General features: G+C 40.9%; 2 protein-coding genes and 1 long non-coding RNA gene across 3 annotated transcripts in view; 2 read left to right on the top strand and 1 right to left on the bottom strand.

Moving 5' to 3' along the window:
• Positions 1-244: 244 nt before the first annotated feature.
• akap10 (A-kinase anchoring protein 10) lies at positions 245-6,067 on the top strand. Its single transcript, XM_088399429.1, has 15 exons — positions 245-471; positions 1,326-1,373; positions 1,441-1,626; positions 2,297-2,779; positions 2,843-2,941; positions 3,014-3,098; positions 3,171-3,294; positions 3,603-3,739; positions 3,800-3,944; positions 4,017-4,184; positions 4,339-4,448; positions 4,674-4,756; positions 4,861-4,913; positions 4,995-5,084; positions 5,172-6,067. Exons 1-15 carry the CDS (start codon positions 450-452, stop codon positions 5,175-5,177), a joined length of 1,839 nt encoding a protein of 612 aa, XP_088255555.1. The 5' UTR covers positions 245-449; the 3' UTR covers positions 5,178-6,067.
• Positions 6,068-6,777: 710 nt separating this feature from the next.
• lhfpl7 (LHFPL tetraspan subfamily member 7) overlaps positions 6,778-19,117 on the top strand; it is a 37,189-nt gene continuing 24,849 nt past the window's right edge. The window contains exons 1-2 of the mRNA XM_088398351.1: positions 6,778-7,476; positions 17,037-17,175. Of these exons, the coding sequence (XP_088254477.1) occupies positions 7,114-7,476; positions 17,037-17,175 (502 nt within the window). The 5' untranslated portion in view covers positions 6,778-7,113. The remainder of the gene's footprint in view (positions 7,477-17,036; positions 17,176-19,117) is intronic.
• On the bottom strand, positions 10,200-11,037 carry LOC148386354 (uncharacterized). The gene is made up of 2 exons (XR_015863266.1): positions 10,707-11,037; positions 10,200-10,545 (listed from the first exon to the last, which is right to left on the bottom strand). It is a non-coding gene; the product is annotated as an uncharacterized LOC148386354 (long non-coding RNA).

The raw sequence follows: 19,117 nt of genomic DNA, 5'->3' as shown, positions 1-19,117 counted from the left end.
TGTTCAAACTGTTAGGATAAGCAGTCTAAGATTTAATCATAATACAGTAACAGAAATCTTGTTGATTTTAATCATTTGAAAAATATATTTTAAAAATTACTCTATTGGAGGGTAATTATGTACCACAATACAGCAATTATTTTCTTATTAGAATGTTTACTTTAATCATTTGGAATTTAATCCATCAAATTATTGCACAAACGCATTGTAGCCTCTTCTAACTACATTACCCACAATGCTCGTGGGGAAGTAGCCCGGAAGTTGGACGTTTATTGACAACATGGCTGCTGATCTGGCTGGCGCTTTGGCAAAAATTGGAATTTGACAGCGTTCACTCACACACCATTTCAATGTGTTGAGTGTACATTGCGGATAAATTTGAATGACGGGAGCTGTCAACTCACGGGATGGTGTCAGCGAGCTGAGGAAACGTTCGGAGTAAACCCGTCATGTCGTTTTTCAAGCGGAAAGGTGAGGAAGCTGCAACGTCAACTGGAGCTAGAAAAGACAGCGAGAGACAAAATGAAACTTATATAAAATATCAAATAAGTCTAAGTGATATTTTGTCAAAGCTAGTTGGCTTTTGTTTCGGCGATCGCCTGCAGTGCGGCTTTTGTAGTAAGTAAGCGATGGTTAGCTTCCGAGTAGCCTCCCCATCATCATCATCGTTGCCTGATATAATGCAGCTTTTCTACAGGGCCACCAGGAAATAAAATATTTCTTAATGCTAACATATTTACTATTCTATTAAAAAAATAAAAAGCAATACCTCTATGCGTAAATGTGTACTTTGACAGCTGATTTCTAAATAAATGAATAACGACTAAAACGCCCCAGTCAACAAGTAAAAGCAATTCTATTTATGACTAAACTAAGACTTACTTGGGGGAAAATGGAACATCTAAAACGTTTAGTAATCTTGTGTTCACATCAGTGGGGAGAGGAAATATTTTCCCCATCGGCTATAAGGATATAAAGCAGCTGACTCAGCAGGAGGAAATGTGAAGAAAGGACCTCTGTCATTTACAGTTGCTTTTGGGAAGTGGCTGTTTTCTTGGGGCGTTTGAATTCATTCTGTGCTACGTTAGTTTCGGCAAAATCCATAGGTTACAAGAAAGAGTCTCCAAATTTCCAAAAAGGACTAAGAGTTCTTTCACGATCAAGTCCAGTTTCCCAGTTTTTTCCTTTTTTGTTGGAATTTGGCAACTAGGGTCACTATTTGTTATTCTTTCCGAAGACACCAATGCTAGACTTTCCACCATGCTGGTCTCAACCTTAATTGGAAATGAAAAGTGCTCATCTTTTGTCCCCCCCCCCAACCGCAGCCAAAAGCAAAGAACCTGAGCGAGTGACCGACACAAAAGTCAACAGAGGTGAGTTGATAGTTACCCAATAAGCGAGTAATCCACAATGCTAAAAAAAACAACCCTTCATTCAAAGGTCTCGTCAGCCCTCACTCTCCATCGCTGCCGCTGAAGAACAACCATGCTATACAGGAAGCTGCAGGGCCCAGCCATGTGGCCATCAACGCCATCTCTGCCAACATGGACTCCTTCGCCCGTGGTCGTACGGCCATCCTCAAGAAGCAGCCCAGCCACATGGAAGCTGCGCACTTCGGTGATCTCGGTACGTACCCTGATTTTTTATTTTTCAACTTTAAAAATTGTATGACCAAAGCAGAGAGGCTAACAAAAATGTACAGTGGTTTACTCTGGCAAAAATATTCAGGATTAACATGGTGAAATAACAGCTCGAACTGATCTTTGTGTAAACATGCAATGGTGAGTATGGGAGATATGGGCTGGGCATCACATAGGTGGAAGAACCAGTACCACAGCCCATGCAACAAAACATGAGTGAAACAGGCTGCAAGAAAAGAATAATGATGAATCATAGTTGGATGCAAATTTGCAGTGTGGTGAGCCAACCACTTAGTTTCCTGCTGTGTTGATGTGACGGGATGTACTTGGAATGACTAAAATCTCCTTTCAAAAAAAAAAAAAAAAGTGGCCTTGAATTTGCTGTGCTGCCCTCAGGCACATTCTTGTGATTTCATCCCTTTAGAATGCTTGACGGTATTTGAGCCATCTCTCGTCATTCACAACAAAACATTCCTCGTGAGTGCACTCTGGAGCTTTCAGGAACTTCACAAAACACAACTTGATTTAAAATTTCCCTCACTCTGGACGACATATTCAGCTACAATGAGAAAGCAAATGCAATTTAAAAACATCAAATTCTACAGATTGGACCTTTGCCTTCCATTTATTTCAAATACACGTGTTGTGTGCTGTAGGTCATTCCAGCGTGAACTATCAGCCGCAGGAGACCCGCTCCCGGCTCTCCAAGACGGTGGACCAGGTGCTCCGGGACAATGTGGCCATCCCCCATTACATGCGTTTTATGGAGCGTCAGGGTGCCGACCACTTAGTTCGCTTCTGGCTGGAGGCTGAGAACTTCCGCGCCACCAGCTGGTCATGGGTCCGAGCGCACAGCCTCAACTCAGTCAAACACAGCTCCTTGGCCGAACCCGTCAGCGACTCCGCCGAGGTGCCTGAGCTCCCCAAGCACAATTCCGTTGCCCTGGGCTGGAACAGCGCAGGAGACGCGGCGCAGGCGCAGCTTGAGCAGCGAGAACCCTCCAGCGCAGGCGCAGGCATGCCGCCCGGAAGCCCTCGAACCGGAACTCCTAGCAGGCGGGCTCCATCCAGGACGGGGACTCCTTCCAAAATGCAGTCCAACATCAGCTTGCGAGATCTTTCGGGCAAGCTCATGAGAAGTAAGGCATGGTTGGAAAAATGTTATGTAAACATGCACAAGTACGTAATCCTACTTGTTTTAGATATCGAAAAAGACGCTGTTAACATCTTCACCAAGTACGTCTCCCCGGATGCCGCCAGGCCCATCCCAATCACGGAACAGATCCGAAACGATATAGTTGGTAAGATGGACGGAATTCTTCCGAGCAGTAAAGATAACGTATAACTCTGTTCCCGTTCTTTCTGCCTTTAAGCTAAAATTTGCGGCGAGGATGGCATGGTTGACCCAAATTGCTTCGTCATTGCACAGTCGGTCATCTTCACCATCTTAGAGCAACAGTAAGTTACTAAGTCACACAGCCTTAGTTATAACGATTATAGTTTAACAAATTCCTCTCAATGTATTCCTAGGTACTTTATTGAATTCCTACGGAGTCATCATTTTTGTAAATACCAGATTGAAGTGTTGACAAGCGGCTCTGTGTTTCTGGCTGACATCTTGTTCTGCGAGTCAGCTCTCTTCTACTTCTCTGAGGTGAGTCGGAGCAAAACCTGTTATATTTTCACGAGTGTTTGTTTCTTAGCAATAAGTAATTAGAAGTGCATATTAATTCCATACCATGCAATTCTGATATCTTGAGAGATTGTAACCATTTTAGCACTGCTGGTCAACGTTAAAAAAAAAAAAAGGAACCGAAAATAACAGCCACAATGAATCTGTACAAACCATTGCAGTTTGAATTTTTTTTATTGTCTTGCGCAATGCATTGCATCACTTCCTGGTTAACAAAACATACTGACAGACTTAAGGAAACTTGACTGAAACATTTTCTAACTTTGCAGTACATGGAAAAGGAGGAGGCGATGAATGTACTGCAGTTCTGGCTGGCGGCCGACAACTTCCAAAACCAGCTCGCAGCTAAGAGGGGCCAGTATGATGGCCAGGAGGCTCAAAACGACGCCATGATTCTTTACGACAAGTAGGTGTCGATGAAAACGACCAAAATACTTTGCCTTGCTTATCTTTTTTTGTTCCTTAGGTATTTCTCACTCCAAGCGACCAACCCTCTGGGATTTGGCGACACGGTCCGCATGGAGATTGAGTCCAACATCTGCCGGGAGGGGGGGCCTCTTCCGGAATGCTTTACCACTCCACTTAGACAAGCCTGGACCACCATGGAGAGGGTACGAGAGAAATTTTTTTTTTTTTTTCTCCTCTCTCAATACTTTTAAGAATACCCTTGTGCGTGTATTCAGGTGTACATGCCAGGCTTCCTGTCGAGTAACCTTTACTACAAATATCTGAGCGACCTCCTCAATTCGGTGCGGGCCGACGAGTTCGTGAATGTCAACACTCCGGGTCAGGGCGGACCGGCGGACAACGAGCGCTCCAGTTCAAGTGCCGCCGAGGCCTCTCTGATGCAGGTGACCCCAAGCCTCGAGGACCCTGGGGGTGGGCGGGGCTGATATTTCATGACATTTACAAACCGGAGAGTCTTTGTTCATGTCAAAGAGTAAAAGAGAGATCAATTTAATGTTAACTGTAGAGCATATTGTGAACATGGTGTCTCTACAACAGTCTGGTGTCAAAAAGGCAGCGATAAAGATCTTGAAAAACTTCGATGAGGCCATCACGGTGGACGTCGCCAGTCTTGACCCCGAATCTTTGTACCAGAGACCATATGCTGGGTGAGTGTTGTTTCTTGAATATTATTGTTATTCTACCATTTTCATTCATTGCTCACCATTTCACAATTTAAGTCCCATGAAACTATTATTAATGAAAACTGAAACCAATTAAGTCATTCTAGAAGCTCTCTGCAGAAGTGTGCACGCCCCCAAAACTAACCATCCTTCAAATATTTCAGCTTTTTTAGGCCACTACTTATTTTGCTCCATTTTTTCCTGTTGTAGAAAGATGACATTTGGGAGAGTGAATGAGTTGGGCCAATTTATCAGGGAGGCGGAACCCGAACCAGACGTGAAGAAATCCAAAGGTATGATACACCCTTACTCGCTTGGCATGCAGTGAGAAGCTCAAGCATTTTACGCATGGCGGTGTTGCCCTTTCCGTCTAATTCCCCCTTTTGTTCCAATTTAGGCTTCATGTTTTCTCAAGCAATGAAGAAATGGGTCCAAGGCAACTCAAATGAGGTGAGCCCACAACAGCAAATATTCGTAATAATAATGTCACATCAACGACAAGGCACTTAATGAGACTGAATGATCTTGTAGGCTCAGGAGGAAATGGCCTGGCAGATTGCTAAAATGATTGTCAACGATGTTGTTCAGTCAAACCAAGACAGTCCTGGAAAGTCCACCAAGGTATATATTTGTATAAAAATAAATAAATCTCCGTCATCCCAGTCCACGGCAATTGAAAATACTTTTTTTTTTTTTGTCTCCATGCAGTTATGACCCTGACAAGACTGTCCCCTTGCAAATGCTGGCTAGCTTTACACACACGGCTTACCCTGCAACAAAGTAAAAGTACCTCATTATTCCAACTCCAAAACACTATGAAGGTGCGCAGCGGTCAGTGGAAGTGCAGCCAAGCTCTTGCATCACATGACGGGGAATCTTTCCAATTCAGTCTGGTTCTTAAAGCACTTCTTGCACAAAGATGAAGCATGTCCGTCAAGATTACAACCAAACTGTTGCAGACTCTCGTTGTGTTGTCTCATCTCGGACCTCTGGAGGATGTCAGTAGACTGAATTACGTTTCCTCAAGACACCTCCCCATTGCCTCTTCTTTTTAATGATCATTCCTTGTTTTTAGAAGACAGATTTTCTTCAAGATAGCTAAATAACAGTTACTTATGCACCCCTTTCCCCTACTTAAACTTGCCTGACCAATGATGAATTACATACATTTTATTTATAGAGGATCTGCAAATGACAATGAGATAGAGGAAGACCTCTTGTGTTAAACCTCTTGGCACCTTTTGAGAGTGTAGGACAAAAAAAAAAAACCTCCAAAATGAATACAAATGCTCCAGTTGTTATGGAAAATTCCATGTTCTAAATGGTATATATAGATATATATGTATATTGTAGACTGGTTTCTCCCATATATAAACGTCAGTACTTTTTTGTCTATTGGTGGCCGCTGTTTTTTTTTTCTGTATGCATCTCAGAAACAACTGTGCTCAATGAATTAAGCTGTTTTTTGGTTTTCTTTTGAGCCTTACTGGGGTGTAGAAAGGAATTTTGGTACTATGTACCACTGATGTTTTCTGATATGTATGTGCACCTAATCGAAGTCTATTTAAATTGTGTTTGATTTAAATACATACACTCAAAGATTTTGTCTCTGCTCTTTCATCCAAACCAGGCAACGTTTTTTAAGAAACATAGGATAATGTATTTTGTTTTTATACGCATGTAACGATTGTCTGAATTCTGCTGTTACAACAATTGTCCAGAAGATGGCAGTGTTGACCGCTTTGTGAGCAAATCCATTGATGACTTCTGACAATGTACAGTTCTCCCACTAAGAACTAATTAATTTTTCAAAAACAGAACACAATTCACCAATTAGAAAGGATCTGCTCTGTTTTTCCTCTCGCATAGCTGAGATGAATACGATGGAAAGATTTAATTAATTAAAGATAACAAATAGTAGACTTTTTATTGCAGCTCAAGTGTGTATATGACATTTTAAGACAGAAGGCTATTTTGCTCCAGTGGGTAACATATTTTTTTTTTGCGTGGGGGACACCTATAATGTCAATTATGTTTAAATAAACAGGTCATACCATAACCGTGATTTCCTCCTAAGTAAAAGATAGATGCAATTATAAAGAATAAATGCAAAATATTAGGAACGGTTATGACTAATGAAGACATATCAAGAGCAAACAAAAACAAAATATTTTTTAAAAAACCCACAATGCTATAACTAAATAATATGCAGCACAACGAAGGAGAGATATTTTGACATTTATTTTTATTTTGAATGTATTTTCCGGAAGTGCTTTTTGTGACCATATTTAATTGACGTGGTCCGGGCGTAGTCTGGAATAAACGCAAAGTGCACGGTTGTCCGCGCGCAGGAGACGCGCAAGAGGCGGAGACCCACGGACTTTGGAGTCATTGGCTCGAGTGCTCCTCCACCTGACAGCTGCGCGCCCACTTGTGGGTGTGACAAACATTTCGTGCACGCGGCGAGGATCTCCTCAGTTGGACACTACATATGATTTTATTCTTCTGGATCTTTTTGGGTTCGTCTCGAGAAGCTGTTGACGCACGAGATCAGTAGTGACACTTCCACGGCGGACTTCCGTGGACAGGGGTTGTTTTGCAGATGTAGTGCATTGGAGCACAGGTAGACTTTTATTTTTATGGACTCCAAATGATTTTGCTCCACCTGGGACGGGAGAAGAAAGAAGAAAAATCCGGGTGTGGAGTCTGTATTTGTATGGGCTTTGCGCCCCACCTTTCCACCACCATGTTCAGCTGCGTGGGCTGCTTCTGGGTGCTTCTCTCCTCCGCCCTGGTCGCCGTGTGCAGTTTCAGTTTTATCTCTCCTGCGTGGATTGTGAAGGAGCAGCTGAGGAACACCAATCACCAACATCAGCACCATCATTATCATCATAAGGAGTCTGTGAGCTTCGGCTTGCTTTGGCACTGCTCCGAGTCTCTGGACCACATGTACCGTTGCTACACCTTTGGAGGGTTGGGCAAATTTGCTGAGATCCCATCCAGTTCGTGGCAGGTAACTCACAAACAAAATCAGCATCATTGTCACGTGGGTGCATGATGACAATTGCATTAATTTTAAACTGACAGTATTTTTTTATTGTTTCATAATGACGTCGTTATCATGAAGTTCAGGGTTCGAATCTCAACCGAGGCCTGCTCTAGTAGAGCTTTAGTTTAAGCACCAGATTATCTGATGACTGTTTGAACTCAGTAAAAGAATTGCTACGCCCCATACAAGTCACCTCTGGAGTTATGATTTATGCATGAACTCATATTAGCATTTGAAAGGGAGATATTAATAAATTGCCACTGGAGTGACTGCAGTGCAAGTATTTTCAAACAGAGGCCAATGCAACACAAGTAAAAAGGTGGAGGGTACACCCAGTCGAAAAAACTCATGATGCACAAACCCCATCGGGCGCTTATAATGTCATTTCACCACTCAGTGAAGCAGAACAACTTGTAAGAAGGGATGTCATGTCAGGAATTTCTTTTGAATTGGCCTTATTGACAGCATAAAAAGAAATATTAAGGCCACATTTGCATCTATGGACAAATTAGATGAACTTGAACTTAAACATTTAATTTAATTCTAAAGGCATATTTGGACATACTTTTTTTTTTTTTTAAATGAGGCCAATTGTACACTGTTCCACCTGGAGGCTGGTGATGCAATAGCAACCCCACACTCAATTAGTGACACAAGAAACAGAATCCGTTGAACTACCATTATAAGTGGCTTCTTAAATTTACTGTAACACATCTCTCTTCGCCCCGCAGCCATTAACTCTCACTATGGCGAAAGGCATTTGTATGAAAGCGTGTACGCCGGTGGGAAATCATGTTACGGGGTCGAATGCACATGTTTGAATTCCCTTCTTCTCCTTGGGGAGTCCCGCACCCAATGTGTCGAGACAAAGACAGACTTTTCTTTTACCGGCGGCCTCATTGCACGACACGCTTTCTCAAAGTGTGACCTGTCTTGCTGAGACCAAAAGCAGACATGTTCCCACCAAGCGGGTAATCAAAACAGATATCGACGTGCATGCCGCCTGCCCGCGGCATCATTGATTGTGTAATTAGTGAGGTCACATGGAGTAATGTTCGAGGGACACTGGAGGAAAAACAGCAAGAGGTGAAGTCTGTAAACTGATTTCAATCCAATTTTGCCAAGTCCAACTGAGCTGTTTTCCATTTTCTGTCTCCATCAGTATCAGTGAGGACTTCATTTGTCCTACCACAATCTTGTTACAATTATGGCTGAATGATTTTAGAATGATTTCCTTCAATATTGCCATTACGGTTCAATCGGCCATTATTTTGACAAGGCAGAGCCGTTGCTACAGGGTGGCCAGAGGGGGCCGCACTCACCTACCAAGATGCTTATTTGAGATAAACTCAATCTAATAATGTCAAATCATCACAATAATACTTTTTTAAAAATATAATATTTGAGATCAACTCAATCTAATGTCAAATCTCATCACAATAATACTTTTTTAAAAATATAACTTAATAAATATAAAACATTAAAAATAAATACATACATATTATATAACTATTTTATATTAGTATATAATTATTTGATTATAGTTGCTATTTTTTGTGAAATACTAAAGTCCAGTCATGTAGATTTGAATTCCAGGGGTGCACCTTGCAGTAGGTTGTGCAAGTGTACCTAATGAAATGTCTGGTAGTGAGCTGGGCTTTCCTTCAGCATCCAAAAGTATATTCACTGATCCATAGCTTATCCTGGCTTCGACGCGAGGAAGGAACGAGAGCCGCCGGCGGGTCAGCAGTCGTGTTTTTTACTGCCATTCCTTCCGCCGAGTTGTTTTTCACATGGTTGATTTTGAGCAAGGCCGCACATCATCCTGCTGCCGGTGAAGCCGTGCTGCCTGGCAAACAAAAATGAGGTCGACGCACCCATGACTGCAGACTCAGCCTGATATAAATGAGGTTATTTTTGTTTATTTATTTTGGTTGCCTGTTTTACCTTGACTGGCATATAAATTGTCTCATTCCAGAAACTTTTCCAGCATGAACTTGAACGTGTCAGCCAACTTCTTTAACTTTTTTGATTCCCAAACATCATCAAGTCACAGTTGTGATGTTGATTGATGAAACACACACAAAAGGTGTTAAGGCTGTTTTGACTTGCTTGGCTACACATGAGCGAGAAATTGCAAGTGTCGAGAGGCATGTGTCCAAATGATGAATAGAATGAGGCGTGTAGCGAGCGGACAAACATGGTCGTCTACATTTTATATCCATCTCGGCGAAATGGAGAGGAAATCAGTTCAGGAGAAGGATTTATGATCCGCTCTGACGGATGGATTGATGCTAGCTGCAATGTATGCTTGTTTTCTCCTGCTTTGCACATTTTTAGGTGCACCTTCAAAATCATTGGGGTGGGCTGACTGATTTGGAAAAAACATCAAATTTTTCGGATTTTTTGGATTTAAATTTTTTTCAGTGTCCCTAATACTGCCCTTTGTGAAGCCATTTTTTTTTTTTTTTAAATTGCAGCTTTTGTAATATAAAAATCATTCTACTTCACTGCAATGTCAATTTAAATTCGATTAATTATTAGAATATACTCACAAAATCATCCGTAAAGTTCTAAATGGTATTTAAATAGTCCTCTTTGTCACACTGATCTAATTCTGACAAAATCAAAACCTCACATTTTCTCAATCAGAGAGACTGGAGGAGTCACAGAAAGGCAGCAGTGGACATTCTTGGAAATGTATTCATTGATTCTTAGAACAAAAACAAAACCTGTTGTGAAATCCCCCCCACCTTTGCTTTCGTGTGATGTTAGACACGATATACTTTTTTTTTTTTTCCCTAGTAGGGCCAGTGCAAGGGCATCGCAGCAGCACTTCCCTCACGAAGAGCTGCTGAGTCAGCAAGCATTGGCAGGCCACCTTCCATTTGTTAAGCAGCTTGTCACTTCTACTGTGGATCCTGCGGGTAGTTTATGTATCGATTTACCCGAGAGCCGTCTTCCCTGTTTTCCAAGATAAATGATAGCTCACTACGCTTGTTGAATACAAGCCACCGTGTAGAAGTGTCGACCCTGGAATGACATGCGAAACAATTTACAACTTTAATTTAGTAATTCGAAATACGTTTTCCATCATGATGTGACATAATGTGGTAGGAGGAAAAAAAAATCTGCTTAGAGAAGATGCTACATCTACTGATGACTGTAGGTTGCTCCATTTTTTCATTTCTCACCAAATTCTGCGAGATCAAACCTCCCTGGAATGCTTCCGAGCGTTACTCTTTCGTCAAATCCCACAGTAAGATATATGGCTTGAGGAAAAAAACAAAAATCAAGTCCTATGGGTCTTGACTTTCAAAATTCAATAACGGGGAAATGTCGCTGGATTTCTACTCTGACCCATCCTTCATTTGGACAATCTTTTTGGTCGGTCGGCTCGGATAATCGTTTCAAAAGAAACATAACATGCAAATAATTGTACCATAAATCACCTCAAGCCATCAGAATGAAAGTGATCCACTCCGAGGGCTTTATTGGTCAAACTCCTTAACATGCAAGTGGCTGCTCTTTACAAAAAAGAGGAAGTGCACTACATCAAATACAAGTGATGCAACTATGAGCTTGAATCGGTAATGCGCCCTCCTTGGTAAGACTTTTCACTTGATTTAATTGAAAAAGGACTTCCGATCATATTTTCCCCGCTGGTAAGATGAAACGAGTTTAAATGAGCTACTATACATCTGACACGTTGCGTTTCTCGTTCTGTTGGGGTCGGGGAGTTTGCGGCATCCACCGTACTGTTTTTTTTCTCATGAATTATGAAACGTGCACTCAGGCCCGGTGCTGCAGCGGATCATGCATATAGTTAAAAGCGTACTGTCTGAGCTTTGGAGGGTGTTAGAGGAGGAGGGAGGGGAGGGGGGGGGTTGAAGAGCAGCCTTCACCAAAGCCCTTCACTCGCTGACATATGGAGAGGAAGGTGAAAAAATGCTTAATAGTTAGAAACAAGATGAGAGTGGACTGATTTACTCAAGGTTTGCAAAAGTGGCTGGAAACTTAATTGCATTTTTTTTTTTTTTTGCACATTCAGGGAGGTTTATATGTAAAATGATGAATTTAGCATGTGACTGTAATGGTGACACCAAGAAACCAGCAAAATGAGACTTTTTTTTTTTTTTACTTGTGTACATTTTTGAAAGGGCCAAAACAAAAATTCAAATTGGATGACTGAATAACAGGTGTCAAACTAAAGGCCGGGGGGCCAGATACGGCCCGCCACATCATTTTAGGTGGCACGTGAAGACAAATTGTGCATCAAATTTGTGTGTCATTACTAGAATTGCAAATTGTCTTCAATTTTATCTTTTTTTTTTTTTTTTTAAATATTTGACCAGTTTTTACTCGTCTGATTTGAAAACGAGTTATTTGTCGGTTTGTTTTGTAGCTTTTACTATATATAATATGAGGTGCTCATACATTTATTTGTCATAATGGCCCTCCGAAAGAAGCTATGACTCCAATGCGGCCCGCCAAAAAAATGACTTTGACACCCCTGAGCTAAAGGCTAACTTGTCATAACGCCTATTTAATTAGTATAGTGATAGATTTTTGTTTTTTTTGGGGTCACTGACAATCTTGACAAATTTCTTCTATGTGTGTGGCCTACACAACAGCAACAGTAGACAAAACAGATGGATGTATGGATCCCTGTCACGATCACAGTTTGATTACTGCCAAAGAGAACTAAGTGCACTTGAGCATCCACCAGTGGGATGCGAGATGTGCAATATGTGGGCTGCAGTGTTATTATGCCAACATAAAAGAGGACAAAGAAACGCTCCAGCTCCCAGCCTCTCCCCTCACATCTTCACAGTTTCTTCAACCCTCACATCTCATCTCTCCTCCTACAGGCGGCTAATGTTTGAAACAGTTCTGCCATGCTGATTGTTTGGATGCCAAACATGCTCTAATGACTGATTTTCTTTTATTCTTAATTTCCTTCATCGCATGTCATTTCTTATTGAGAGCTCCTTTGAAAAGCAAGGGAACGAGGTGGCATCAAAGTATCAGGTGCTCCTTAATACAATTGCTGAGTCCTTTTGAGAGAAAGGCGGAACTTTGCCTGAGGTTCCCCCCCCCACGAGCAGCTCATTATGAGAACTGAATAAATCTCTGAGGTTGTCATCATTAAATCGGGCCAGGAGGGATTCCCGCACTTTTCAATCCGGTTATATGATCCTCTCATCTAGTCTGATCCACCTTTGTGATCTATAATAAAGGAGGCGAGGAGGCGGGAGAAGAAGCAGAGTGAGCACATTTCTGGACTTGATGTCACTTTTTTTCGACTTTCCCACACATCAACACAAACCGGTCCACCATTTCTCCAAAAGATAGAGGATGACGTCAGAAGTCGGGTTTTCAGTTAAGTGAGATGACCTAGGGAATCCGTTTCGTAGCTGCTGATGATGCCTGGCGGGCAACAAAACTTATTATGGACATATTATGGGAAATTGACTTTTTAACCGCCTTTTTTGATATATATTTTTATTGTGCTGTTGTGTTCAAATGTTCTCATGGTGTGGTCTCAGTGCTGCAGGAAACAGTCGCAGTAATCTTTTTTTTTTATTATTATTATTTGCCGCACAGCCCATTTGTGGCACTGCTGGAGCCAGATGGGCATTTGGACAGCAGTCACACAATTTATGATGACCCAATAAATGAAGTATTGGAATGCTGATTGCATTTATTGCATTGCCTGGAAGATCAGTTTGTGCACTCATCCAGAAGAATATTGGAGAGGTTGCAATATCTGTTGTTGTTGGATATGTCATTTTAGCAAAAGGAAACAAACAGAGGTTGGATTTAACACAACTTGGGTGTTAAAGCAACCATTGTTATGGTTATAGAGAACATTTTTGCTCAGGCTCAATTTAGGAAGCCAAGTGGTGCAGCAGGTGGCTATGTGCACATTTGTACTTTTATTGCTATTAAATGCTAATCTTTTAAATGCCAAGTTCAGAAGCTTTATATTTCTAGTGGAGTGCTTTAAATGTGGAATTCTTTGGATTGCACCAAATTTTATATTCAAGTGCTTAACACGAATGGAGAATACATTTGCTGGATATATTACCCGACATTGATTTGTTGACGGGTAAATCCCCGGTCTTATTATTTCTGTACATTCAATAACAACGCTGTAAAATAATACAATGCATGTTTGCATGTGATATGAGAAAAAGGAAGAACACTTTTTTTTTTTTTTTTTTTTTTGCAATGCTGTATAAATAAGCACACTTAATGAAATATAAAATCCAGTCAAAATGTGATAGCAACACCTTTTTTTTTAATCCAGTGGCATCACCCAGACGCCATGTTTTTGCGCGTGTGTGGGCAAAGTGTTTCTGAATGTCACATCGTATCTGCAGCTTGCCCCTGAGGCCCAAACGGACACTCCATCCACTTGTCAGGTGATTAATCTCCACTTCTCTCTCCCCCCTCATATCCGCTGCATCCTGTATTCTAGTCAGTGTACACACACAACCTGGTGGGACGTTTGCAGGCCAGTCACACACACACACATCATTTTCGATCGTTCCTGTTCAAGAAGAAGTGTACATTACCCAGATCGTAATTTAGAAGTGCTTTTCAGATTGTGTGAGATTAGGAAAAACGGATGAATAAATGGGTTTCCTGAGTAGACACACTTGGGGGGGGTCAATTTGAGGGTCAATAATTTCACTCCCCTCTTGTCCTTCATTAGAAAGCGCCGTATTTATTTCTCTTAAGAGCCTCATCACTTTGATAATGAACAATCAAGGTTCGCGACGATTATTTAACGACATGGATATATTTACTGCAGTAAAATCCCCGATGACGACGCAATTAAATTTCATTGCAGTAGCGGAATTATGTAATCTGAAATCTAAGAATTCTCCTAACGATCCCTTTATTACTCGAAGCAGCTGGGTGGCGTGTTTTGTGCAGTTATTAGTCTCCAGCATGCTCATCGTGCGTTTATTGCAAGGAAGCAATTAAGTTTCTTTATAAAGAAGTCATGTTGCCTGAGAGCGTGAGCATTAGTGCGATAATGGCAGAGGGTTGTCTGACAGGGTTACTTCCCAAATGAGATTAAGTTGCATGTTCAAATGTTTCACACACATTTTCCGTCTCGTTCAGATCATTTGGTTTGCACGGGAAGTGCAGCTGTCGCACGTAGGGGTACCACACGTAATTAAAACCTACTTAGAAAGCATTTCACACAATTGAACTCGCTCAGAATTGTGTCAGTACGGTCGTGGAATCATGCCTGAGAGTAAAAGCATCAATGAGTTTGTTTTATTGCAACAGATGATAAATTAGGATCGATTCATTAATTAAAAGGCAATTTAAAAAAATAATTTGTCGGCTTTTAAAGTTAATTTTGCCAATGATCGTCAATATAATATTAATTTAAACCAGCTGACTTTATATCAAAATGGAAAAAAAAAAAGCCGCAAATTTACTGTAGAATTTACAGCCTGATTTTCACTTGCCGCTACCAAAGGATCAATTAGTTTTTTTTTCCCCCCACACTAAAACATCCTAACGTGGCATATATTGCTTGAAGGGAAGTACAACTCATATAATTGGATGTTGCTGTCTCCCCCCCTATTTCACTTCCACTCGCCCGTACGAGACGTGATTGATGCTTTAATGTGTCACTGCATTGTAGGCAGCATTCAAGAAGCTGCTGAGAGAAAGACGACATGAATAGCATTGAAGTGGAACAAGGCAGGAGAACAAAGAGCGTAGAACATAACGCTTCTTTTTAGGAGTGTGCTGGTTCATAATTTCTTCATTCAATTGCCTACATTGGAACAAGAAAGCCAAAATTGACGGAGAGATTTTACCTTGTGCCTTTAACCTGTTTCTTCTTTGTTTTTTTACTTGCTGTCTCTTGAAAGTTAATTATTTTGCATCACAAAGATGACCTGAATTTTGCTTGAGACCTGAAACAAGCTTTTTCCAAGTCTCAGGTTCCACTTTCTTAGATTTTTACAGATTGTGATATACCGTATTTTCCGCATTATAAGGCACACCAGATTATAAAACGCACCTTCAATGAATGGCCCATTTTAAAACTTTGTCCATATATAAGGCGCACCGGATTATAAGGCGCATCTTCAATGAATGGCCCATTTTAAAACTTTGTCCATATTTAAGTCCACATATTTGGACACGCCTGCCGTAGTGGCTCAATATTGGTCCATATATAAACCGCACCGGATTATAAGGCGCACTGTCGGCTTTTGAGAAAATTTGAGGTTTTTTAGGTGCGCCTTATAGTGCGGAAAATACGGTAGTTATTAGCATGCGGGCCGGGCCATCAATGTGTGATATTGAGAAAAAAAAAATCAATCACAGTCTCTAAAGCTTGCACCGTGATGGCTGCTGCTGATGTGACAGACGGGTTGAAAGCAGAGTGACTTCCTCGCTTGCGAGACGATTTAATTAGCCGGTTATGGCTCTTTGGCACAGGAGCAGACAGGGGAGTGTTAGCGAAGGGCTGTGACGCTGTTGGCAGCCACTCTGATGATTCTTTTGACCTTTATTTGTCGTTGTGGGCTAAACACGTGTTAGATTTACACCCCTGCTACATGCCTCAGCTGCTTGGTGTGTATCGCAAGGGCACCTTCACCATCATAGTCCAGCTGGAGCACAAACATCTTGTTGCACTTCACTGTACACTTGTTTGTGCATGATGGCTTGTGTTAAATGGAATAAACTGGGCTTGTACCGTATTTTCCGGACTATAAGGCGCACCTAAAAACCTCAAATTTTCTCAAAAGCCGACAGTGCGCCTTATAGTCCGGTGCGCCTTATATATGGACCAAATTCCTAAATTTAAATTAGCCCAAAGCTTTGTGTCATGAAATCAATCATAAGTGGCCCACTGAAGACTATGAATCATGAATCAAAAAGACTATGGATCATTATTTTGTGATTATAAAGTAATTTGTTGCATCTGAAGTTGAAATAAAAAAGATAAAATGGAGAATGATTTGATTTGGATTAAAAATCTGACATGATGCATTAATGGTGCGCCTTATAGTCCGGTGCGCCTTATATAAGGACAAAGTTTTAAAATGGGCCATTCATTGAAGGTGCGCCTTATAGTCCGGTGCCTTATAGTCCGGAAAATATGGTAGTCTGATAGGGAGCCGTTGACACACTTACAAATGAAAATCGTCCTCCCATTCTGTATGGAAATTCGGTTGCCTAATCATTTTCATACTTGATGTTAAAATGCTTATTTGGACAATATTTTGGCTGACATGTTAATTGATTAACTGTTACAGTTCTGCCTTGGTCTGTTTCCTTCCTTTTGCTTGCAGCAAGTGTGTGATTATACGCCACTAAAATAAGCAGGAGCAGCACCCTGTTGTTTGAGCACCGAGAGCGCTTTTCAAGCTGAGGCGGCCATTAACCTGTCGTATTACACAACAGGCTTCAAGCAAAACATGTTTGGCTATCGCAAGGTTATCTTTTTTTAACAACGTGCTTTGTGTGTGATTGTTTTCCAGACCAGCGCAGTGCTATGCTCGGGAGGGTGCGCCCTGCTGGCCGTCAGCGCCCTCTTGGCCATCATCACCGTCTTTCTGCCCAGTGGAGGATGCGAGAGGAGGATCTGCACACTGGCTGGATACATGCAGATGGCCTCAGGTCAGCACACACCCAAATACACCTCAGTGCATGTTCCCAGAAGATAAAATGATTATTTTTCTTAATCCTTATAGTCCTGAAAGTCACATATAAAAAAAGAGAGGAACAAATGAATCCACACATGACTAAAATAGTGTTCCCCAACTTTGATGGAATCCACAGGTTGATTATGCAAATTCTGCCATCTAGTGGAAGAGCATTTAATCGTTCTGCCTGTACAGCCACTTAAATATGTGAATAAAAATACATTGTTTTAATTTATAAACGATGACTTTCAGACTAATGAAATAAACATATATATCAAATAATAATAATTATTTCAAATAATAATTCAATGAACATATATTAATAAATTAGAATAAATAAACACATAATTCCTTTCAGTACACAGCACACAAGTTGGGATGAAACAACCACTGGTTTAATAATTAGATGATTTGCTTCCGATAGTTGAAACTAAAAAAATAAAACTTTCTGGTATCACTTAATAAAATCATGAAAGAAAAGGAGCTGTTGGAGGGGAGCTGCTGCTAAGCAACCGGCGTGTCCGTGCCTCGTGTTCAAGTGAGGCTAAGGCAGATTTAGAGACTGATTTAAAAAAAAAAAAAAAAAAAAGCCAATTACACCTCCTTAGGGTCAGGTCCTGAGTTCAGGGCTGCGTGTGACTTTTCTTTTGAGTTGTGCACACAAAACATGATCTCATTGCAAAACATTTCATTATATTGGTAAAAAAAATGTGTGGTATATTCACGGTGAAACCTCTCAGAGACATTTTAGCGATCAATCATTTGTAGTTTCTCGCTGATTGAGTCCCTAGTGTACAATAAAACTAATCCTTGCATATGGCATTTACAAATCAGCGACCGATTTTGTTGCGAAGGTCGAATATGAACTGCAGCTTTTACATCACACGCTCGCTGGAGTACTTCTAGTGGAAAAATAGAAAAATATAAATAGCATCAATCAATTTTTTTTTTTTTGGAGTGGCAAAATATGAAGAGCTTACCTCTTTACGTATGGAATGTTGTGGGATCTAAAGGTTATAGTTAACTGTCTGAAGCTCTGTTATCTCATCGCTAGCAAAGGTCATTGTTGCACTTTACGATGATGTAAGATGTGCCGCTTGTCCAGTGCTGACATGTTGGAGTAGATTTAAAAGATGCATGGAGAAGACAAAGCATTGTTCCAAAGCTTCTCTGGCCTTGTAATCAAAGTGAGGGAGGTCTGTAATGTTCTACTCCGTGCAGACATGTCCTCACATGAAACCAGCTGAGGCCTTTATGGTGGTCCAGAGAATGAAGGTGAACTTGTTTTTGCAATGACGCTCCTCCTCGACACCACGGCCCCATCAATGTTTTATATTTTCCAAGTGAGAGAGGCAGGACACTGCTGTGCGCTAAAGCGGGAGCTTTGCTACTTTCATCTATATTTTATAAGCCTGCTTCTTTTTTAGTGGTCAGGAACCATTACATTGCTTATACGGCCGGAGTGTGTGCTGCTTTTTGGGGCAAACCAAATCTTGAACACACCAACTGAGAAGCTTTTTGGCTTCACTGTGTGGTTTGGTAATTAAGACCATGTTTTAAGATTAAGGCAATTATTAGGTTGCGCTTGGGTGATTTAGTTGTCACAGGGCATGTTTACATTTATGCACTTTAGTTTCCAATTAGCTTGGTTAAATTGGATCGTTTACTGCTGAATGGAAGGCTATGTGGATTTTTTTTAACTAATTAGATTTAATATAACTTGTATGCAGGAAATGTGTACAATTGTTTTGTTGTTCTGATATTAGCATAATTTATATGCTGTTTGTAAATATAATTTGTCTTCGGTTAGCATCTGGCTGCGATATGATCACACGTGGGGCTCATTTGCAATATGCATGATTTGATTGATCCTGTTCTGTAGGGAATTTAGTAAAAATGTAATCGATGATTTATTT

Source organism: Syngnathus floridae, chromosome 15, assembly GCF_059516105.1.
Source record: "Syngnathus floridae isolate MCC-2025c chromosome 15, RoL_Sflo_1.0, whole genome shotgun sequence".
Classification (NCBI taxonomy): Eukaryota; Metazoa; Chordata; class Actinopteri; order Syngnathiformes; family Syngnathidae; genus Syngnathus; species Syngnathus floridae.
The sequence above is the reverse complement of the archived record's forward strand: the minus strand, read 5'-3'. Positions and strand labels throughout refer to the sequence as shown.